We start from the raw sequence: 23,940 nt of genomic DNA, 5'->3' as shown, positions 1-23,940 counted from the left end.
CGAATAATTCTGGAGACGGAACAGCTAATTTTACTGAAGGTTTAGAAACAAGGCACTGTTCCAAGTTTTTTTTTTTTTTTTTTTAATATCAATTATATTAGCCTAATGGTTCTCAAGGAGCCCAGGTGGGACAGTGGTTATGTGCTCGGCTGCTTACCAAAATGTCGGTGGTTCTAACCTACCAGCCACTCCACGGAAGAAAGATGTGGCAGTCTGCTTCCGTAAAGATTTCAGCCTTAGAAACCCTATGGGGCAGTTCTACTCTGTCCTCTAGGGTCGCTATGAGTTGGAATAGACTCAGTGGCAAAGGGTAATAGTTCTCAGCCCTGGCTGCACATTAGAACCATCAGGGGAACTTTTAAAACTTGCCAATGCCTAGGCCTTTCCCAGTCAGTTAGATCAGAATCTCTGGAGATAGGTCCCAAACGTCAGTCATTTTTAAAGCTCCCCCAGTGGTTGTAATTCATGGCCGGAGGTGAGACCCCTGCCTTCACCAAAAGGTCAGATATGTGGGGCCCGGGACTTGGTTTCTTCATGCCTGAAGACACCCTGGTGCACAATAACCAGTTAGCATCGAGCCGACTCAGACTCATGGTGACCCCGTGTGTGTCGGAGTAGAACCGTGCTACATAGGGTTTTCAGGGGCTGATTTTTCAGAAGCAGATCACCAGGCCTTTCTACTGAGGTGCCTCTGAGTGGACTCAAACCTCTAACCTTTAGTTAGCAGCTGAGCATATTAACCCATTTGTAGCACCCACGGACTCCCAGCATGCAATAGGTGGCCAGCAAATCTTTGTAAATACCATTTAATCCTTACAATGACCCTATGAGGTAGGGAAAATTATGATACCCATTTTATAGATAAGGAAACTGAGACACGGAAAGATTGCATTACCTGCTCAAAGTCACAAGGCTAATAAGGGGTGGTGCTAGACTTAAAATACAAGGAATATCACTCCAGGGCCCAAACTCTTAGCCAGGGTGGTATGCTCCCTTGGGTGTGATAAGGAGGTGATCCCATGAGAGAATTGGATCAGACGAACAATGAAGTGGGGCCTTCTGAGGAGGAATGGAGGGACCAGCACCCCCATTGTCAATACCTCCCTACCTCAAAACTGATTTTCCCTGCAATGCCGGATATAATTCCAGACAAAGGCAAGGGGAGGGCACCCCCACAAGGCAGAAGCAAAAATCTGAGAGAACAGTGGAAGAGGAAAGTGAAACCAACCCTAGGTATCTGGACAGGGGGTGGGAGAGAACTTGCGGCTGGAGCTGCCCAACACGGGAAGAACAAGGAAGAGGGGTGTGCCTCAAGCACTTACGCCTCACGCACCCTCATGCTTGGCCTCCTTGATGTCCCTAGAACAGTCAGACACACTCATGTTTCTTGGTTTCGGGCAACCCATGCATCACCAGGGCCCTGTAATTGACCATCCCTTTCAGCTCATCCCCAACCCCATACCTGCTCTTCACAGACCCCCAGTCTTATCTATAACACACGTCCTTCTAATCTGCTTTCCAGGCACTCACTTCCATACACGTCAGTAACAAGAGGCACCGCTTATTTATTTTTTAATATTTTATCTATTTTGGGTGGCAATATACACAACCAAATGTACATCCATTCATAATTTCTACATGAACAGTTCAATACTGTTGGTTACACATTTCACATTGTGTCACTGTTGTCACTCTCTCTACCCATATTGTCTCATCACCATTCATTTAGGCTCTCTGCCCCCTCCAGTTCTCATCTATGCTTTGGAAGAACTGTTATCAGTTTAAACTCATATAGATAATTCATAAGAGCTCAATCCTCAAGGCAAACATTATTGGGCTAAACTGTTGTTTAGTTGAATGATGGCTTCGTGGGATACTTTTGGCTCAAGGTTTAAAGATTATTTCTGGGCATTAGATTCAGGAGTTCCCCTAGTCTCAATGGATCCAGTACTTCTGGTTTCCATATGAATTTGAAGTTCTGTTCCATGCCAAAACCAAAGCATTGGTTAGAACTTTAAGGGGCAGAGAGCCTAAATGAACGGTGACAAAACAATATGGGTAGAGATAGCAAGAATGGTGACACAATGTGAAATGTGTAACCAATATTATTGAACTGTTCATGTAGAAATTATGAATGGATGTACGTTTGATTGTGTAAATTGCCACCAAAATAAATAAAATATTTTAAAAAATAAAAGGTGCTTCTTGTTTACTGACGTGTATGGAAATGAGTGTCTGGAAAACAGATCGGAAGGGTGTGTGTTATAGATAAGATTGGGGGTCCATGGGGAGCAGGAATGGGGTTGGGGATGAGGTGAAAGAGAAGATGGATTACAGGCCCCTGGTGATGCTTTTCCTCCTTTTGATCAGAATCCAGCTGTTGGGTCCTTGATCAAAACGTTCAGTAATGGTAGCTAGGCACCATCCAGTTCTTCTGGTCTTATAGTAATATTAGTTCCTGGAGGCAATTAAACCTGCCATCCAGTTCCTGGGTCTCCTTCTTCCTCTGCTATTCCAGGCGAATAGAGACCAATTGTTGTATTTGGGTGACAACTTGCAAGGTTTTAAGACCCCAGGCACTACTCACCAAACTAGGAGGTAGAACAGAAACTGTAACAACAATGTTAGGCCAATTGACTGGATACTCACCAAACTAGGAGGTAGAACAGAAACTGTAAAAACAATGTTAGGCCAATTGACTGGATAGACTCACAAAGGCACCATTTATTGAGTGCTTGCTGTGTGCTAGGCACCTGCTAAACACGTCATGGGTCATATCTCATTTAATCATCATGTCTCCCAGAGGAGGCTCTATTACCATCCCCATTTTACCAATGAGAAAACTGAAGCACTGAGCTTAAGCCACTTGCCGAAGTCACAGAGTTAAGTGGCAGAAATAGATAGGGTTGTTGGGTACATCTGTGTTTCTAGTTTCCATAAACAGTGTTCTGCTATAGATCTCATTTGTTTCTTTTTTCCGTTCAACGTAATGCTTTTAAATTCTCTCCACGTTGCTATTTTCCCATCCACTTCCCCAGGGATGGACGCTGTCTTAGTCATCTAGTGCTGCTATGACAGAAATACCACAAGTAGATGGCTTTAACAAAGAGAAGTTTATTCTCTCACAGTGCAATAGGCTAGAAGTCTGAATTCAGCGTACTGGCTCCCAGGGAAGGCTTTCTCTGTCTGTCAGCCCTGGAGGAAAGTCCTTGTCATCAGTCTTCCCTTGGTCTGGGAGCATCTCAGCTCAGGAACCTCAGGTCCAAAGGACATGCTCTGCTTCCAGTGCTGCTTTCTTTTTTTTTTTTTTTAAATAATTTTTATTGCGCTTTAAGCGAAAGTTTACAAATCAAATCAGTCTGTCACCAGTGCTGCTTTCTTGATGGTATGAGGTCTCCATGTCTCTCTGCTCACTTCTCTCTTTTATATCTCAAAAGGGATTGGCTTAAGACACTATGTAATCTTTTAGACCTCATCAGTATAACTGCCGCTAACCTGTCTTATTACATCATAGTGATAGGATTTACAACACATAGGGGAATCGCATCAGAAGATAAAACGGTAGACAATCATACAATCAGACGAGGGAATCATGACCTAGCCAAGTTGACAGATATTTTGGGGGGACACAACTCAATCCGTGATAGATGCCTAGGCTGCCTCCAACTCACTGCCACCTCAGACCATGCCTAGGACACATCTTTCTGTTTGGAAGAGGTTGACTCAGAAGTGGAGCTGCTGGGGGGTAGGGGCACTTTCTGTCAAATTGCTCTTTTAAGCATCCCCAGTGGTTTACACACCTACCAAGAGCCCAAGACTTTCATTTACCCACATCTTCACCAGCAGTGGGTTTTATCGGACTTTCTATTATTGCCAATCTGATGGGCATCATGTGAAATCTTGTGTTTTCCTTTGCAGCTGTCTGATTACTGGGTGGGTACAGAAATCTTAGCCTTTATTTCATTTTTTTACAATGACATTTTGAACACACAAACAAAATAAGAGGACACAATTTCAGAATAAAGTTAACTTCATGGAAAGCTCACTCTGATGATGGGAGGCGGGAGTCACACAGCCTCCTCCTCAGTCCCCAGCTATGAGGAGCCCCGATTCTCACCTTCCTTGCAGGAGACCTGGGTTCAATTCCCAGCCAGTGCACCTCATGCATTGCACGCAATGCAGCCACCGTTCGTCTGTCAGTGGAGGCTTGCACATTGCTGTAATGCTGAACAGGTTTCAGCAGAGCTTCCAGACTAAGACAGACTAAGAAGAAAGGCCTGGGGAACTACTTCTGAAAATGAAAACCACATGGACCATAATGGTCCACTCCTCAACCAATCACGCAGATGGTGCAGGACCGGATAACATTTCATTCTGTTCCCCTTGGGGTTTGCTGTGAGTTGGGGATCAACTAGACAGCAGCTAATAATAGCAGCAGCAACAACAGCCACAAGGGGAAAGCCTGGAGCTACCACGCTCTCTCACCAGAGGCCCTGCCCCAGGAAGAGGAGAGAGCAGGCCCCCGATGGAGCTCCGTTGTGTTACAGCAGCTCATGGCCTACACTTATATCCAAGTCCACTGTTGGGTTTCCTCAGGCCCCTGAGCCCTCCTCTGGGGGAGGTGTCTTCATCACCCCCACTTTACAGATGAGGAGACTGAAGCCCTGGAAGTCAGGCGAGTAGCCCGAGTTTGCTCCTTGGCAGGCAGGCAGACAAGGGCTTGGACAGTCTATGTGTGGACCAGTGTGCCACGCTGCCCAGTCCTCATCCCAAGAGTGGGGAGGTGGGCGAAATGACACACACACACTGAACAAGAGCTGTACCTTCTCAGGTGTGGTGGTGCTCAGCTCTAGGACATGGACAGGACCTGGTTCCCGCTCTTCTGAGCTGGTGGAATGGCTGCAACACCTTTGGGCACCTTGAAGGGAGCCATCTGTAGCCCATTTGACAGATGTGGTCTGTGAAGCCCAGAGAAGTAAAGTCACTTACACAAGGTCACACAGCACGTCAAAGCTCAGGCCTCTAGGCCAGTGGATACTGGGGTGCGGTCACTCCCACCCTCAACTCTCCGTCCCTCTCTGCCACCTCCCCCAGCCTCTGGTGCCTCCAGGTCAGACAGTGCCAGGCAGGGGTGGCTAGGAGCTTCTCCTGAGCCTGTCTCCGCCCCTCCCCCTTCTTGCAGCTTCCAGGGACCTGGGGGGCTGCCATTGCCACAGGATACCCCTCAGCCAAGGCACACCAGGAGTCCTGGACAAAAATATTTATGGCATTGCCGTTCATGTTAACCAACAAGAAACAACCCAAATGTTCACTGAGAGGAGAATTGTGATGTATTCACACAATACAATACTATACATTAGTGAAGATATTTAAACTAGAGCTGCCCATAAGGAGCCCTGGTAGAGGAACGGTTAAGTGCTTGGCTGCTAACTCAAAGGCTGGCAGTTTAAACCTACCCAGCGGCTCTGCAGGAGAAAGACCTGGCTATCTCACCTTAGCAAAGAGCCTTCCCTGCACCTGTGTAGAGGAGCCGCAGCCACCCTCCCTGCCCGTTTGGCTTTATTTTCCCTAGAGCGCTTCTCACCATCTGACATACTCCTTGTCTTCTTCATAGTCTGTCTCTCCCCACCAGAAATAAACGCCTAGAACATTCTGCTCACACAATCGCCACCTGCCGAGAACTGTGTCTGACAGGCAGTGTATATTAAAATTTCCCGGTATGTTTAAATTTTTTATTTACTTAAATTTATTGGATAAAATAAATACATGTGAATATTTAAATTTACTATTACGATATATTTAAATTTTTGTCAGGATAACATAAAAGTACACACAGGTTATGTATTTTTATACGTAACCATCACGCAACTCAAGCTATAGAGCATTTCCGGAAGGCTCACTTGTGCCGGCTACCGGTCAACGCCTACCCCGCTGCACTGACTTCTATCGCCATTGGTGAGGGCAGTCGTAGAATTCTTGCCCTCCACGTGGGAAACCTGGGTTCGATTCTTGGCCAGTGTATCTCATGACCCACCCGTCAGTGGAGGCTTGCGTGTATCTCTGATGCCAAACAGGTTTCAGAGCAGCTTCCAGACTTAAACTGGGAAGGAAGGCTTGACAATCCACTTCTGAAAGTCAGCCAGTAAAAACCTAACGCATCACAGCGGTCTGACCCGTTGAACTTGGTGTTGCCGTGAGTCAGAGGCCCACCTCAACAGAGCTAATGACATCGCCATCGTTCAGCTTTGCTTGTTCCTGAACTTTATTTAAATTAATTATGTCATGTAGGGTGTACTATTTCTTGTGCTCATCAGTAAGACTCAGCCATATGGTTGCATATAGCAGTGATTCTTTCTTTTTTTATTGGTGTTCTATTGTACGATATTCTGTGATTACTTATTCATGCTTTATTGATGGATATTTGAGCTGTTTCCACTTTGAGGCTCTGAACATCCTTGTACGCTCATTTGGTGGACATACAGCCCTCATTTCTCTTGAGTAGATACCTAGGAGTGGAAGCGCTGTATCATAGGGCAAACATCTGTGGGACTTTATAAGAAGCTGCCAAACAGTTTTCTAGAACGGCTGTACCGCTTTACTGTCCCACCAGCGGTGTATGAGTTCCAGCTGCACCCCCTCCTCTCCAGCACTTGGTTCAAGCAGTTGGTCTGTGTAATTTCAGTCATTTTGGTGGGCAACTCATGGTATCTCATTTCTCTGCTGAGGAATGATGTTGAGTGCTCACAAAACATCTGCTGAATGAATTCTCAGGTGGCTACGGATGGAGACTCTCCACTGGGTAGGGAAGGGGTGGGCAGGCCCCTGAGCTCAATTTCCCACTAGGCACCCTTTCCCAGCCTCCCTTAGTGCAGAAACTTGTAACCAGGTCCTAGCTAATGGAAGGCGAGCAGAGGCAATTTGGCCACTTCCAGTTCCAACCCATAAAGACCTCCCGTGAGCTCTGAGATTTCCCCTTCCATGACGACCTTGAAAGTCACAAGTTGAGGCAGGTGGGGCCACAAGATGGAAGTGACCTGGGCCCTGAGGTTCCTCTTGGCAAAGCACTACCCTCCCATCAGATAAGCTCATATGAACCTTAGGTGAGCAAGAAATAAACTGCCATTGCATTTGAGCCTATGTATTTTGGGTCTGTTACAACAGCGAGCTTTGCTCTAACTAATGTAGGTATGGAGTTCCTGGGTTTTGCAAATGGTTAATGTGCTCAGCTGTTAACCAAAAGGTTGGCAGTTCAAGTCCACCCAAGGGTGGCTCAGAAGAAAAGCCTGATGACCTACTTCTGAAAAATCAGCCACTGAAAACCCTATGGAGCGCCTTCTACTTTGACACACATGGAGTCACCAAGACTCAGAATCGACTCAATAATAACTGGTTAATGTAGGTATAACTAATATATACCCCGTTGCCATCGAGTCGATGCAACTCCTAACAACCCTGTAGGACAGAGTAGAACTGCCCCATAGGGGTTCCAAGGAGCGGATGGTGGATTCAAACCGCCAACCTTTTGGTTAGCAGCCTAGCTCTTAACTGCTGCACCACCAGAGTTCCAATATATATAGTATAATGTATACAACTAAGGGAGGTAGTAACAAGTCCCATCTTACAGCTGAGAAAACTCAGCCACCAAGACGCTAATGAACCTGGCTGAAGTTAGTAAGGGGTGGAGCCAGGGTTTGACCCCACTCCTGAACCAACCACTGTGGCCACAGCACTGGTGGTGCTCTAATTGGCCAGGCTGGTGCCATGTTCCCACCCCTTAACCCCAAGGAGTGGGGTCTGCTGCACAAATCACAGATTGGGAATGGCGTAGAGAGGAATGGTTCCCCAAAACAAAATAGCGGTGCTATTACCAGAGGGGGAGTGGATGAGAGGCAGACAGAAGCAACATACGCCCCCAGTCTTCAGCACCCCTGGCCAGTCCACCACCCACTCTATGCTTGCAGTACGGTTTTAACTCATTTCTCCCTCTTTGCCTCCCTGAAGCTGGGGGCGACGTTGCCTACTTCACAGAGAAGTCAGATGCCAGCAGATAAAAACTGAACACTCATGCCTCCCACCAAAATCCAGGCTCTCTGCCCTCACCCTGGTGGGGTTGGGGTCTTCCCAGGCCCCCACCCACCTCAATCCATCAGTTATCCCCCCTCCTATCCCTTCAGCCCTCCTCTAAAAGCTTGAGTTTCTGCCATTTTAAAAAAAAAAAAAACTGCTTCTTCATCTTTTTCACCCCAAGCCACTGCTCTCTCAACTCACTTTTAAGTGTTGCTTCCGCTCACCTCTGAGTTTCTCACCTCCCACTCCTTCTGTCTCATCAACAAGTCAACCACCACCAACCCACTGAAGCAGCTCCTGCGATGCTTCCCCTAAAGCCAAAGGACACCTCACAGGTGCCACCTTCCTCATCCAAGGCATTGACAGCTGACCTCTTCTTCCTTCCATACACACCTGGGTGACAACACCCGTGGCTCCTGGTGGCCCTGGAATCTGGCCACTTTTCAGTCTCCTTTGGTGTCTGTCCCAGTCCCTCTCCTCTCTACTTTGTCATGGTTCACACACCTGTCTCCCACGTCCACCGCCCACTTGACAGCACCCCTTTTAGCAGTCTCAAGGTGTGATGGTTAATTTTCTGTGTCAACTTGGCTAGGTTATGGTTCCCAGTGGTTTGGCCAAACTAGACTAGCTGCTGTTCCTCCAATGCAATCTAACGTAGTTATCATTTTCCATAATCTAGTTTAATGCAATCAGTTGAAAAGGGAGTTTCCTCAGCGTGTGTTCTGCCTTTAGACTATGTTGTTGTTGTTGTTAGGTGCCACTGGGTCAGTTCCGACTCATAGTGGCCCTATGTACAACACAACGAAACGTTGCCCGGTCCTGTGCCATGATCACAATCGTGATACTTAAGTCCATTGTTGCAGCCACTGTGTCAATCCATCTCGTTGAGGGTCTTCCTCTTTTCCACGGACCTCTACTTTACTAAGCATGATGCCCTCTCCAGGGACTGATTCCTTCTGACAACATGCCAAAGTATGTAAGATGCAGTCTCGCCATCCTTGCTTCTGAAGAGCATTCTGGTTGTTCTTCCAAGATAGGTTTGTTCCTACTTTGGGCAGTCTATGGTATACACAACATTCTTCACCAACACAATTCAAAGGCGTCAATTCTTTTTCGGTTTTCCTTTTTTTTTTTTTATTCATTGTCTAGCTTTTGCACGCAGATGATGCGATTGAAAATACCATGGCTTGGGTCAGGCGCACCTTAGTCTTCAAGGTAACATCTTTGCTTTTCAACTCTTTAAAGAGATCCTTTGCAACAGCAACGACTTTAGACTGTAAGTATTTTAGGTATTTGGGCAGAATGCACTCTCCACTCTGCCCTCTGTCGTCTGATCTACAGATCTTGAGATTAAAGCCTGCATTAGTCTCCAGCCTTTCACCTGACCCACGAATTTTGTACTTGTCAGTCCACCACAATCCTGTGCACCAAATCCTTGAAGTAAAGCCGTGTATATATACAGAATAAGATCTGGTGGTGAAAAAGGTTAAGCACTCAGCTACTAACTGAAAGGTTGGTGGTTTGAACCCACCCAGCGACTCCGTGGGAGAAAGACCTGGCAATTTGGTTTCTTAAAAAATATAACCAAGAAAACCCTACGGGGCAGTTTTACTGTCATGGGGTCACTGAGTCAGAGTCAAGTCAATGACAGCTAACAACGTGCATATATATGCATACATGTATAGCTCACTGGTTCTGTTCCTCGGGAGACTCTTAAGATACATAAGCACTCCAATTAATCACAGACACACTTGTGATCCCGAGGCCACATCGTCCTCTTCCTCCTGTGGCCCCCAGCTGGAAAAAGACCCCACCCCCACTGAAGTTGCTAAAGAAAGAAACCTGGGGGTTGTCCTTGATAACTCCCTCCCTCTTGGCCCCATGTCCGGCCATTGACAGTGGTCTTCACGGAGGCCCTGTCTGTCCACTGCCCTTCGGACCCCTGCCCCACCTGACCCAGGCTGCTATGGCCCTTGATACCCTCCTGCAGGGTTCCCTGCTCCTTGATGCCTCCACAAGGAAGTCATTGACTTGTTAAAACCAGATATAATCACAGCCTCCCTGGTCAGAAATGCCTGTTGAATGACCAACTGTGTCACTGCCCAGCTCGAAAACCGGCACGAAGCCCTTCATGATGATGCCTACCGTGCCGCTGCTCCTTCCCACACCCTCTATCACACCAGGCGCAAGTGGGTCTTCAAAGCCCATTCCCATTACTTATCCCGCCTAGCCCTCCCCAGCAGCCCAAGGTGGGTGGAGTGGGCTCCACGCAAGAGATGAGATTGCTAAGAAAAGGGCAGGAGCCTGCCCCGTGCCCCCCAGCATACCCAGCACCTGCTGGCTCAGCCCCCAGGCCGCTCCACCCGCCTTCCTTTCATCAACATCTTTAGGCCTGCCCCAGGCAGAACCTTAGACTCTGGCCTCTCCAGTGGACCTCTCCCTTCCCTTCACTCAGCCACTGCCCAGCCCACCACTGCCCCTGGGCCCAGCTCAGTGGGGGGAAGGCAGGTGAATGGGAAAGTGGCCACAGAGCCCCAGACAGAGACTGGAACAAACACCGATGTTCCCTTTTATTTTTTTAATAAATTTAAGAACAGCTTTCTTTTCTCCCCCCCCCCCAGAACAACTAAAACCAACTAAAAGGGGGTGTAGCCTGGGGGGCAGGGGGCGCTAGGAGTCATAATCCTCTTCATCCTCTGCATCTGGTCCTGATGGGCCCGGGGGTGCTAGGGGCAGAAGCACAGTCGAGGTGAAGGGCATGAAGGGTGTCGGGGGGCTGTGAGGCAGAAAGCAAGAAAGGCTGATCAGACCACGCTCTGGGCCCATTCCTGCCTGTGGAGCCCCACCCCACCCTCTACAGAGGCAGGCAAGGAGCCCATTACCCTTTGTGCCCACAGGAAGCCATGCCCCAGAGAAGAGAAAGGCCCAACGAAGGTCAAAGAGCTTTGTCAAAGCTCTGTCCACTGTCCCCACCTGGGGGGAAAAGGGGCCTTCTGAGAGCACAACTCAGTTCCTCCCAGTTCCCCCCAAATCTGCTACAATCCACAGAACCAGTGTCCGTAGAGGACAAGAAGGACAGGCCGGCCTTGGCAAGTGGGCTGGTCCTCCTGGCTCGGCTAAGCTGCTTACCTTTGAAAGTGGGGAGGGGGATGGCTGGCCTGGGGTGGGGGCTGTGGTGTCTCCTCTTCCCCCTCTGTGTCCGTGTCCTCAGACTCATCCTGTAACGGAAATGGGTCAGAGTAACAAGAAAAGGGATGTCTAGACCTATCACTGGGGACCCCAGAGCTCTGGGAGTGGTGGGACAGGACACAGATCCCAACAGATCCAATTTACAAACAAAGAAACTAAGGTGTAATATGGTTTCTGGTAAGGATGGGTACCAGCCTCCAGCCAGCTCAGCCTGATGCTGAGGCTTCCAGGTGCCACCCTCTCCATCACAGCTGGGCCAGACAGAGCTGGGCCTCCTCACCTCCTGCTCTGAGTCCGTCCCTGACAGCTTCTTGTCCTTGCCTTTGCTGCCCATGCCACCGTTCTTCCGGCTGCTGGTGCCTGGCTTCCGGCCCCTTTGGGAAAGTACAGTCCATGTGCCCAGGGGTCTCCCCTCTCCTGAAGCACCCCCAATCACCACCTACCCCTGTGGCCTTGGCCTTCCCTGCCTGGACACCTGGCCCCCCACCTGCGGGCACCCTTGTCTCCATCCATGTGGTTGTCTTCCCCGTCCCCCTGCATGTCAGGCACGGAGGCCACCAGGTCCTTCAGAAAGTCAAACTGCTGCTCCAGTTCAATGCACTGCTTCCTGGAAGAGAGGGAAAACAGCACTCAGACAGGGTACTCGGGTAGGGCCCAGCGAAGTGGCCAGGATGTCAGGGAAGGGGGAACTATAAGAGCTCCCTCCCCGTCTCCACCACCAAACCTGTGCTCTCTGCTCAGGTTATTTCCCCAGCCTGGAACACCCAGGCCTTGCTTCACGGGTCCAATCCCACTGTCTCCAAGCCGTCTCCCACCACCCTCTTGTTTAGAGCTCCCCCGCCTAGGAGGTAGAGTACAGCCCCCTTAAGAGAGAGAACTCGTGAACTTCTCGGCCAGGACCCCTCCCAGCCCCGCGGGCCACTCACAGGTGGGACGTGGTCATAGTCTTGGCATTGCGGGACTGGGTCACCTGGCAGGCCTTCTTCAGCAGCGACTCCAGGAAGAGCTCCAGCGCCCGGGCTGAGCGGTGTTAAGGAGAAGATGGTAGGGGGATTCCCGACCTGCCCCCCTCTCCCACGCCCCCCAACCGGCCAGCCCCCGGCAGGATACAGATGATGACAGGCACAGCCGCCGCCACCTTCCCAATCTCCTCGTCAGTCTGCATGATCTTCTTGATTCGCGCCTGGGGAGAGGGGCAGAGTTCGGACCCCACCACTTCCTTCATGAAAAAGGGTACTGGGGGTACGAGAGGGAATTCCGGGAGAAATGCGCGGGAGGGGGGGGCACAGAAGGGGGAAGGGAAGGGGGCGGGGCGTCCGGGCCCCCGGACGCCCGAAGTGCCCGCCCCCCCCAGCGGGGCTCGGGCCGGGCCTCCAGGGAGCCGGGCCTGCTCCACCCCAGCCTGGCCACGTGCTCACCGGCGGGAACCGCGCGTTGTACTTCTTCTTCTTGCTCGGCATCTTGGGGCCTCTCCCGACGCGCCGGGCCCAGCGCCGCCGCCCGCAGCCTCCCGGCCCCCGGGCCTGCTCACCGCCCGCCCGTCGCGCTTCCCCCGGGTCCTGGCGCCGCCTGCTCCGCCCCCCGCCGCTGCCCACGGGGTCCTAGTGCCGCCGCTCAGGACGAAGCTCGCAGCGCACAGGGCCCTCCCCTTCACCCTCCGGGGCGGTGCGCGTCTCCTCCGGCCGTCCGGCCCGCCTCTCCCTCCGGCCCTCAAGGCCTGAAGATCGAACGTTAGCTCCGCCCCCCGGCCGGCCCGCCCCCTCTGGTTCCCGCGATGGCCCCGCCCCTTCCTGTCGGCCCCGCCCAGCCCAGCTGCCCGGCGGCCCCGCCCCGTGGCTGCGCTTGTCTATAAAGTTGTTGTTGAAGCGGCGAGCGCTAAGATGGCGGCGGCGGCGGCGGCCGTGGCGGGGGCGGGGCGCGGTGGTGGCGGCGCGGAGCCCCGGCAGGAACGGAACCGCGCCCGGGGCTGGGCCGGAGCCGAACGCAGCGACGGCCGGAGGTGACGGTGGGGCCGCGGGAGGGGTAGGGCTGGGGCGGGGGCCTTGGTCGGTCTGCGGGTGCTAATGGCGGCGGGCGCGGCGGGGCCGGCGGCTGGCCCTCCGGCAGGCTCTAACCAGCCAAGGTTCGAGTCCGGGCACCGCCCCATCGGCCTCGGTCCCGTCACTGCCTCCGTGGGCCACAGTGTCCTCGTCTTTAAGTGGGCACGACGACGCCCACCGGGAGGCCTGGTCCACAGGGCGCGCCTTGGGTGCTGCGTGAATGTGCCTCCCTCCATTAAATCCAGAGCTCCGGATCCCTGCCGGGCTGAGACCAGACGAAGAGCGCTTTGATAGGGCCAGGAGGCGTGATGGGGCCGGGAGCTTCCACCCCTGGATTCACATTTTTCTCTGCCACTCAGTACAGGTGTGACCTTGGGCAGTTCCCTTCTCTCTGAACGTCAGTCTTCTTGTCTCTAGGTCAATGAGAGTAATGACAATGGCAGTAACACTTATGTAGCGCTTACTGCACCTCAGGCATTTAATTCTCACGGCAGCTCTGTGAGACAGGGAAGGTTGTTACTCCGTTATGAAGTAACTGAGGCACAGTGATATTAAGTCTTGCCCAAGGCCACACAGTTTAGGCCAGTGCCTGGCACCTGTTAGGGCCCAGCTATCGGTAGTTATTGTCCCAGACCTGCCCTGACTCAATTCCCTCACAGCAGGATGGAGTCCGGTGAGGAGCCAGAGGAAGAGGACTCTCCAGGCGGCCGGGAGGATGGTTTTACCGCTGAGCACTTGGCTGCAGAGGCCATGGCAGCTGACATGGACCCCTGGCTGGTGTTTGATGCCCGCAGTACGCCCGCCACTGAGCTGGATGCCTGGTTGGCCAAATACCCACCATCCCAAGTTACCCGCTATGGGGACCCTGGCTCACCCAACTCAGAGCCTGTGGGCTGGATCGCAGTGTATGGGCAGGGCTACCTCCCCAATTCTGGTGATGTACAGGGTCTGCAGGCAGCTTGGGAGGCTCTGCAGACTAGCGGGCGGCCCATCACACCCAGTACCCTGCGCCAGCTGGCTATCACTCACCAGGTGCTCTCAGGCAAGTGGCTGATGCACCTGACACCTGGCTTCAAGCTGGACCATGCCTGGGCTGGCATTGCCCGAGCCGTGGTCGAAGGCCAGCTTCAGGTGGCCAAGGTGAGCCCACGGGCCAAGGAGGGTGGGCGCCAGGTCATCTGTGTTTACACAGATGACTTCACGGACCGCCTGGGTGTACTGGAGGCAGACACAGCCATCCGGGCTGCAGGCATTAAGTGCCTGCTCACCTACAAGCCTGATGTCTACACCTACCTGGGCATCTACCGAGCCAACCGCTGGCACCTCTGCCCCACTCTCTACGAGAGCCGTTTCCAGTTGGGAGGTGATGCCCGCGGCTCTCGTGTGCTTGATCGAGCCAACAATGTGGAACTGACCTAGTGGGGCCAGGCAAACAAGACCACCTTGGGATGGACCATCCATGCCAGTATGGATGTTCCCACCTTCCTCCTTGTCACCCCAAGGAGGCCAGGCCCCAGCTTTGAGGACTGGGTTAGCTCTTTTGGAAACTGCCTGCATCTTTCATTCCCTTGAATCTCTGCCCTCTGATCAGGACTAATGCCAGCCCCCACAAGTGGCGGGGCTCTGGCTTGCTGAGGGCCGGGCCCTCAGCCTCTCTTCGCTGCTGCTCCCCTCAACCTCCCAGGACCACAGGCCGGGGCCAGATGCTGGGGGAGAGCCGTCCTTGGCCACCCCCGTCACCCCACCAGGCTGCACCTTGCCTCCTCCTGCACTGTCCCTTTCCCTTCCTCCTTCACGAGGGAGAAAACTCAGTGCTTCCAGTCTTTCCCCTTGGAGCCTTCTAAGTCCACAGGGCAGGGGTCCTGCGGGCCTGAGCATGCCATTGGGGGTAGAGAAGTAGTTGTGTCACTCAGCCCCTGGCAGAGAGAGGGGACACCAGGGCCCAGGTCACCGGGCCTGCCCCTCCGTGAGATTTACAGCCTGCACCACCTTCCTCCCCTCCTCATATCTTGTCACGTGCCTGCTCCTGGCATTTCAATAAAGCCCAGCTTGGGTCTGTGTCTTGAGTGTTTTTTAAGGCTGTATTGGTGGTTACCTCCTTTGGCTGCTGAAGAGATGCAGAGCCAGGAGAGGACTGCTCCCCAGGCCTGGCCTCCTGTCTGCCCACGGTACTAAGACATGCCTCACCAAGGCCCGGCTCCTCTCAGAACCTCTGTGAAGCCAGCCCTGCTTGTCCCATCCCAAAAATCAGAATCAGTGATTTCCTATAAATGCAAGGGCTTGGCCCTTCCAGAAAGGCCCAAGGGGCCACTATTAGCCTCATTTTTAGGTGTGATATATGTGCCTGTATATGTATAGCATAATGTATTTGGGCATATTAAAGAAAGATGCCCGCTGGGAGAGGCAGCCTGGGCAGGCCTCATGGTTTGGTGAATGGAGAATGGGCTGCATTTCAGTGTCCTAGGCTGGACACACTAGTGCAGGGAACAACCTACACAACCTTCAGTGATGGTCCTGGAAGGTCTCCCATTTATACTCACCTCTCACACTGCCCTGTCAGAGGGGCCACTGGACAGTTTGCAGAGCACTTCCACATGCATCATTGAATTCTCACGTCTTTCTGAAAGAGGTATTGGCCCCATTCTGTGGTCAGGAACACTGAGGCCCAGAGGGGAAAGGGAGTTCCCCAGGATCATGTGGTGAGTTGAGCAGAGACAGCTAGAATTTGCACCCCACCCCTGCCTCCTCTGCCTCTAAGAGGAAACCTCACCCACGGTTAGCTGTTCACAACCCACAAAGCACTTTCACTCCCGTGATCTTGCTGAGCTCTTGTGCTAGGCTACTGGAGCCTCTGGAGCCTGACTCCAACCCCCCGCCCCCACCCTCGCCTGGCCCTGGCCTTGGTCGGGGGCCAGGTTATCTGGCAGGGAGCCCCTTGGGACACTGCTCTCGTGCCGTGCCGGAGCTGAGTCAGCCTCCAGCACCCTCACCAAATTGGAATTTGGAGCAGGGAAGCGGAGATGCCACTCGGCTGACTGGGTGGAAGTGGATGAGTCAAGTGATCCTGGTTCAGCTTCCTCCCCACCCGACTCCCGGGTACAAGCCTTGGGAAGTCCCTAGAACGGGTGGTCTCTGAGCTAGAGCCTGGTGCCCTGCTCCCTCTGGCCCACAGTGCCTTGGCCAAAGAGGGCCAAGGCTTGGGGGTCCTGGCCAGGCCCTCATGGGTCCTGTTAAGATGCCCATATGGCGTCAACAAGACCTGGTTCACTGAGCAGTTAGCACGCTCATCCCCTCCTCTCCCTCTAGCCCAGACTGCCTCCTGTACCCCAACCCCTCACTGCCACCCACATACACAGCTCTGTCAATTGGTCTCTCTGTAGAGGGGCCATGGCCCCCACAGCCTGCAGGACGATCTCCACCCACTGTCCAGCCTCCCTTGGGCACCCCATCTGCCTTGTGCTCAGCCCACTGGCGCCAATTGCTACTTCCTTCAGCCCCTGGCACGTAGCCCCGGGCCTCCGGCTGTGCCTTCTGCTTGAGCACCTGCCATGCACCACCATGTTGGGTATGACCGTGTGGTTACTGTGCGATTGCTGATTGATGTCTAGCGCCCCGCTGGCCCCTACGCCATGTGCCCAGACTATGTGCCCCACAGTCTGTGAGGGCAGGAATGGTGTCCACATCTCAGCCCTGTCCTTGGAGCACCCTCTCCATAAATGAATAAGTGTGCCGACGACTCCAATCTGGCCCCTGAAGACTTTTCAGCCTAGTCTCGCTTCCACTCCCTGCTTCAGCCTCTCGTCCCAGAAACATGAGCTGCCTCTGGTTTTCTCACACACACTCCGGGCTTTCTCACGTCCCTGCCTGGACACGTGCCCTTGCTCTCCATGGCCCTGCACGTGCCTGATCCTCAGGTGTCATCCTCCCAGAGGTTTCTCTTTCCTGGCCACCCTCGCCCCACCCTCACCCCAGCTGCAGAAGCACCTCCCCCAGTCCCTTTGCCTCTGGCTCTCATTTGTGTACCTGTGGTGCCTTGAGGACAGCGGCCACACTTTACCTCCCAGGGTGTCCTCGGTGTCAGGCACAGGATCTGGCCTAGCGCAGATGCCAAGAAACATTGGTTGACTGAACAGTTGAAGGCAAGTCACCCTGTTTCCGGGCCTCGGTTTCCTCATTCTAGGAAATCATAACAAAAGGTAGGCACTATGCTAAGTGTTTACCTACTTTATCTCATTTAAGCTTCACTGGGCTCTGGTGTTGTCGCCATTTGGCAGAAGAAACTAAGGCCCAGAGAGGGTTAGTAGCTGGCTCAGGGTTACAAAGCTAGTAAGTGGAAGAGACAAGATTTGAACCCAGGCTATCGCACTTAAGGGCACCTGATGCATGACCGAGCCCCCGCTACATGGATGTGCTGCTGGGGTGAGGTGGCGAGAACAAATAAGCCCCAGCAAGGACTTAGGATCCAGTTTGTACAGCACTGAGGTAACGTCCTCAGGACTCAGTGGGAGAGACGCTGGGCCCAGAAGACTCCCATTTTGCTGATTAAGAAATTGAGGCCCGGACAGTGCAGGGATTAAGCCTACCTGGGCAGGAAAGGTCTCTCAGGCCTACGGTGGGGGCTGCTTCCCTGGTGGCCCAAGGGCTCCCTGAAGCCCACCTCCTCTGCCTGGCAGGGGGCTCTACCCTGTTGGCCAGCCCCCTCCCACATGGGTGAATTGGACAAGCCCCTGTGCACTGCTCCCTTCTAAAAAGCCAGGGGAATGGCTGAGACAAGAGAAATGAGGAGATTCCCCACTCTTTCTCCTCCCTCTTACACACACTGTGAACCCCCAGACCCCAGGGGGTAGTCGCCAGAGTGGCTGGCCTGGGAGGGGGAGAATATCTGCACAACCCCTGACTCCAGCCACGTTCAGGGCTGACTCCAGAGGACAGGAAACAGCTGAGTTGGGAGAAAGCTTCTGCCAGAGCTTTGGCGGGGTTCTCAGGGATTTTCCCGGCAGGGCAGCTGCACCCAGCTCCCGCTCGCTGGGAGGGGCCCTGGCAGGGATGAGGCTTGGATCACACGGCTGATTCATCATGGCAAGAAACTCCCCACTTCTCTGACGCGCATCCCTCAGGCACTGAGAGGCAACCTGAAGACACCGGCCCCACAATCCCCCAATCCCAGTTTTCCTGGCCACTGGCCTCCTGGCAGGGCGAGGAAGACCCCCAGTCTCAGCAGAGGGACAGAGGGGAAGGCAAAGGGCAGGGCTTAGGGGGCAGCTTCCCAGGCAATAAAAACCAGAAGCTGGAACCCTCTCTGGGCACCTCAGGCATCCTCCCCTCACCCATTTTATAGATGAGGAAACCGAGGCTTAAATAATAAGAGCAAATGTGTACCCAGACCTACTCTGTGCCAGGCACGGCCTATGCACTCTATATACATTATCATTTCAGTGCTTACAACCTCCATTTTACTGATGAGGAAACTGAGGCAGAAAAGGTTAAATAACTTGATGAAGGTCAAGGCTAACCATGACCCGGCAGCCACCACATCACCCATGAGTGCTAGTACACACCCCCGCGACAAGGAGCTTTGTCCCTGCTCCCCGAGCAGCTCTGGACCCTGGGATCAGAGACCTCCCTGGAGTGGTTTGCATTGATTTCTGGGGATTTTCCACCCTTGGGCCCCAACTCTGCCCCTGGGGACTCTAGAGGACAAACAGGTCACCCACTCAGCTTCAGCTCCTCTCCCCCAGGGATAAGGAGAGAAAGCTGGCTTCTGTGGAAAAATCTGCCAAACCCTCAGAGACCAGGAGAGGACAGTGAGGCCTTGCCGCCAAAATCTTCCTCTGGGGCTTTGGCTCCATTCCAAACCTCAATCCTTTGCTCAGGAGTCAGAGCCTCCCTTTCCTGTCTGCCAACCCCCTCCCCAACACACACACACAGAGACACACACCACACACACACATACCTACACACACACACACACACACACGTGTGTGCACGCCCCAGCTGGCTCCTGCCCCCCCAGGGTGCCTCACCTGCCTGCTTAGGGGGGCAGTGAGTTGTGGCTCCATGAGGCGTGGCCATGGGCCCCAAGCGGGCAACCTCTGCCCAGTCTGGCTCCCACTCACTCTGTATGACTCACCCCCTTGCCCCCCATGATTCAGTTTACACCGGTGCCTGGAGGTCCTCCCAGCATGGGTGGGGCCAGTTTATTGGCCCAGCCCGGGGCCAGGAGCCTTTCATCCCAGGATGAACGTTTCATCCCCCTCCTGGCCCAGAGTAAGGGCTGGCACCCATGGGGGTAGCACTCCGGTTCCTCGGGAGTGGGGCCTGGAAGCCCCAAGTCTGGTACAGTGGGGGAAGCCCAAGAATGGAGTGACAGGCTCCAGCTGCCCTGGGCCTGGCTCTGCAGGAGGCAGGATCTGAAGGGGCCAGGTTGAGTGGGCAGAGCTTTCCTGGGCACCCAGAACAGAGTCCCAGACACCAGTGGTTCAGAGGCAATGGTCCCCAAGGGTCAAAGCACCATAGCCAGAATCCCCTAAATATTGATCCCATTCTGTACTGGGCCCTGTGCTAGGCACTAGCCACACCTTAACTTATTTACAACCCAACAACCTGGGAGGCAGGTACATTTATTATCACATTATTTTTACAAATGAGGGAACTGAGGCTTAGAGAAGGGAGTTGTTCAGGTTGCAGAGCCAGGAAATGGCTGACTGGGATTCAAACCCAGGCCCTCTGTCATCAGACCTCATGTTGTTTACCCCCACTGCCTCCCAGAGCTGGGCTGGTTGAAGCAGGGAAGAGGGCCCAATGGTCAGCTCTCTCCCTGCACCCATTGGACCTTCACCGAGACTTTTGGTTTTAGGGAGCACAGCTGGTAAACCACTGATCTGCAAGAAGGGAAACTGAGGCTCCCAGAAGAAAAAGGACTGGTTCGAGGGTGCATAGCACGTTGCAGACCAGCCATGGCTGGGGCCAAGTCTCTGCCCCTCTTATGCTTTCCCCAGTGCTACCCTGGGCTGGAGAAGTGGCTTGTGTAGGGAGGGAGTCCCAGAGAAGGGGTGGGGAAGCAATGGCCCTGCCCCTGACTCCCTGGAGCCTTAGGTCCTCAGCTGCACATGGGGACAGGACTGCCATCCCAGCAGGGTGGTATGAGGCTCAATGGACAGCAGAGGGACTGGCACACGTGGGTGCTCAGCTGGCATCCAGAGAACAGGGGAGGAAGGTAACCCCTGGGTCCATGGTGATACCCAGGCCCTGGAAAGAGTCACCCCATGCCACTCTTGCCCCATCGCCTTCCTCAGCCCAAGGCCCCACCACACACGCCCTCTGACCTTGAAGGCCCCAATGGTCAGGCCCAGAAGACCCTTGCCTCCAGCAAGGGATCCCACCCCAGATCCAGCCTCTGTAAACTGAGCATAGATCACTTCTGTGTTCACTCTGCTCATGGCCCCTTCATCCCCCAGACCAAATCTCAGCCTGGCATTCGAGGGCCTTGGCTAGACCTCACCCAGCCCATTTTGTTCAGCTCAGCACTCAAAACCCATTCCCTACACACTCTGAATTGTAGCTACCCCAGACCCCTGTCCCCCACCCCCAGGCCTTTGTACCCACTGTCTCTTGCACCAGAAATGTCTCGTCAATCTCAAATCTTCCTCTGCCAGGAAGCCTTCTCCCACCCTCCCACCTCTACCTTGAGAAAGAGCCCTTCCTTCCTGGGGGCTCCTGCAGTGTGCTGGCGCTCTCCAGTGCCTGCCCCCAGCCTTTTCTCCCTGGCACCAGGGCTGTTTTCCTAAGCGTCAGGCCATCTCTCTGGGCTGTAAGTGCCTTGGGCCAGGACAAAGTCTTTGATCATCTCCATCTCCCCACATCTGGCTCAATTCAAATTTTAACTCAGGAGAATGGATAAATGAACTGTGGTACATCCCTGCGATGGACTACGACTCAGCAGTGACAAGGAACAAACCATTGCTCATGCAGCAGGGAGGAACCTCACGGATATAATGTTGAGAGCTAGAAGCCAGATGTGGAAGAGCCCTTGCTGCATAATTCCATTAACGGGGAATTCTGGAAGAGTCCAAAGACTTCTGGGGAGGGGAGAGGGAATATGGATTGCAAAGGGGCAGTAGAGAAGCTTCTGGGGAGATGAAAACACTCTGTATCTTGATTGGAAGGGTGGTTACGCGGGTTTATATACTTTGGCCAAAACACATGACCAGTATATTTTAAAAGTGTGAATTTTATCAAATGTAAAATATACTGCAATAAAGTAGATATTGTTTTAAAATGAGGCAGATCTATATACACTCAGTGGAAGGATTTCCAACACAGAAGAAAACAAAAAAAGCAAGGAACAAATGGGTGTGCAGAGCAGGCTACATTCTGGGTGAAAAGAGACACAAGAAACTGGTTACAATGCCCGTCTGGAAGAAGAGGGAGGAGAAACAGGGGTAGGAGGGAAGCTTCTCATGGTACACCCTTTTGCAGATTTTGGATTTTGAGGCATGGGAATGTACTACCTAGTGGAAAAAGGAATGCAATTAGATTTTTTAAAATAAGGCAACATTAAATAAATATACAAATCATCAGGTGGCATCCATGGCACAACAAATGGTCTCTATTCACCTGAAGCAACAGAGGAAGGAGAGTCAGGAACAGGAGGAGGATACACAGCTAGTGAACAACTACCTCCTCTGCAGTGAGACCAGAAGAGCCGGACGGTGCCCAGCTACCGCTACTGAACATTTTGATCAAAGATTCCATAGAAGAATCCTGGTCAAAAGGGAGAAAATGCAAAAGAGAATTTTAAATTTTCAAGGATTCTAAACTTTCTGGAGCTATGGAGGTTGGATGAACCCCTGAAACTATCGTCCTGAAATAATCTTTAAACTTTAAACCAAAATTATCCCCGAAGTCATCTTAAAACTGAGCAATAGTTTCACTTAACTAGTAAAAAAGATCTGCCTTGAACATTATGCTTTTTTAAGAGCTACCTTTATGGGATCAAATTGACAATAGCACCTGGAAAGATTAGACAGGAACCGTAGGGGCAATGAGTTTATGTTAATGAGGGAGGAACAACTCAGAAAAGGAGGGTGAGAACGGTTGCGCACCTCGAAGAGTGTCATCGATGATGCTAAATTGTACATGTAGAAATTGTTGAATTGGTGTATGTTTTGCTGTGTATATTCTCAGCAATAACAACAAAATAAAATTTAGATAAAAATATAAAACATGTTTTAATGAGAAATTACATATGTGTGTTTTTAAAGTGACACTTTAAAGACTGAGGGGCATCTGACCCAACCCATGGTATTTTCAATTTCCTCATATGCATGAGAAAGCTGGACAATGAATAAGGAAGACTGAAGAATTGATGCCTTTGAATTGTGGTGTTGGTGAAGAGTATTGAATATACCACGGACTGCCAAAAGAACAAACAAATTTGTCTTGGAAGAAGGACAGCCAGAATGCTCCTTAGAAGCAAGGATGGCGGGACTACATCTGACAAACTTTGGACATGTTATCAGGAGGGATCAGTCCCTGGAGAAGGACATCATGCTTGGTAAAGTAGAGGATCAGTGAAAAAGAGGAAGACCCTCAATGAGATGGATTGACCCAGTGGCTGCAATAATGGGATCGAGCATAACAAGGATTGTGTGGATGGTGCAATACCCAGCAGTGTTGTACACAGGGTCGCTCTGAGCCGGAACTGATTCAATAATACCTAAAAACAACGTCACATACATATATGTGTGTGTGTATGTATGTGTATTATCTATTTCTTTAAAAGAATTTTAAATTATTTGCATTTTTGGATATACGTGTGTGCATGTATCCTAAAATAGCACAGCCCAAAAAATGCAAAGATTTAAAAATCATTCTGAGGCCTACACGTATGTACACATTAAAAACCTATACATAGTAAAAGGTTCTTATATATTCATTCAAAGAATTGGCCGGATTTGATTTATACCACGTGCTTTTGCATTATAGCACTACAAGAATTTCTCTGAAATGAGAAAGCAAAGAAAGGAGAAAGAAGAGAAGAAAAAACAAAATGGTACCAAAACATCCCAGGTTAGTCTTTTCTCATTTTACTTTTTTTTTTTAATCTCCCTCCCATTGCTTTTGTCTGAATGTTTCTCCCACCTCTTATTAAGACAAAGATGACAAGAGGAAGAAGGAACAGTCTTTTCAACAAATGATGCCAGGACAACTGGATCAAAAAGAATGGCAAAAGAATAAAGTTCGACCTTTACTTTACACCATATATAAAGATTAACTCAAAATGAATCAAAGACCTAAATATAAGAGCTAAAACAACAAAACTCCTAGAACACATAGGCATTGATCTTCATGATCTTAGATTAGGCAATGGTTTCTTAGTTATGATATATAAATAACAAGCAAACAAAGAAAAATAGATGAACTGAACTGCATCAAAACTAAAAGCTTTTGTGCTTCAAAGGACACCCTCAAGAAAGTGACGACAGCTCACAGAATAAGAAAAATCTGCAAATCATATATCTGGTAAGAGTCTAGTATCCAAAACATATAGAGAACTTTTACAACTCAACAATTAAAAAGACAACCCAACTTTAAAAAAGGCAAAGGATATGAATAAATAGTTCTCCAACAAAGAAATACAAAT

General features: G+C 51.6%; 2 protein-coding genes across 5 annotated transcripts; one reads left to right on the top strand and one right to left on the bottom strand.

The window, feature by feature from the left end:
• Nucleotides 1-10,600: 10,600 nt before the first annotated feature.
• DRAP1 (DR1 associated protein 1) lies at nt 10,601-12,839 on the bottom strand. The gene is made up of 7 exons (XM_049892535.1): nt 12,675-12,839; nt 12,367-12,439; nt 12,183-12,276; nt 11,744-11,863; nt 11,537-11,630; nt 11,197-11,285; nt 10,601-10,843 (listed from the first exon to the last, which is right to left on the bottom strand). Exons 1-7 carry the CDS (start codon nt 12,714-12,716, stop codon nt 10,738-10,740), a joined length of 618 nt encoding a protein of 205 aa, XP_049748492.1. The 5' UTR covers nt 12,717-12,839; the 3' UTR covers nt 10,601-10,737.
• Nucleotides 12,840-13,134: 295 nt separating this feature from the next.
• On the top strand, nt 13,135-15,544 carry C7H11orf68 (chromosome 7 C11orf68 homolog). 4 transcript variants are annotated; one of them, XM_049892531.1, is made up of 2 exons: nt 13,135-13,255; nt 13,958-15,543. In XM_049892531.1, the coding sequence occupies exons 1-2, from the start codon at nt 13,137-13,139 to the stop codon at nt 14,712-14,714; spliced, it is 876 nt and encodes a 291-aa protein (XP_049748488.1). In that variant the 5' UTR covers nt 13,135-13,136; the 3' UTR covers nt 14,715-15,543. The 4 variants fall into 4 exon arrangements, with proteins under 4 accessions (XP_049748488.1, XP_049748487.1, XP_049748491.1 ...); XM_049892530.1 differs by having other exon boundaries at nt 13,955-15,543; XM_049892534.1 differs by having other exon boundaries at nt 13,176-13,261; nt 13,958-15,541.
• The last annotated feature ends 8,396 nt before the right edge of the window (nt 15,545-23,940 follow it).

This window comes from Elephas maximus, chromosome 7 (genome assembly GCF_024166365.1).
Source record: "Elephas maximus indicus isolate mEleMax1 chromosome 7, mEleMax1 primary haplotype, whole genome shotgun sequence".
In the NCBI taxonomy this organism is placed as follows: domain Eukaryota; kingdom Metazoa; phylum Chordata; class Mammalia; order Proboscidea; family Elephantidae; genus Elephas; species Elephas maximus.
This window is presented reverse-complemented; position numbering and strand designations above follow the sequence as displayed.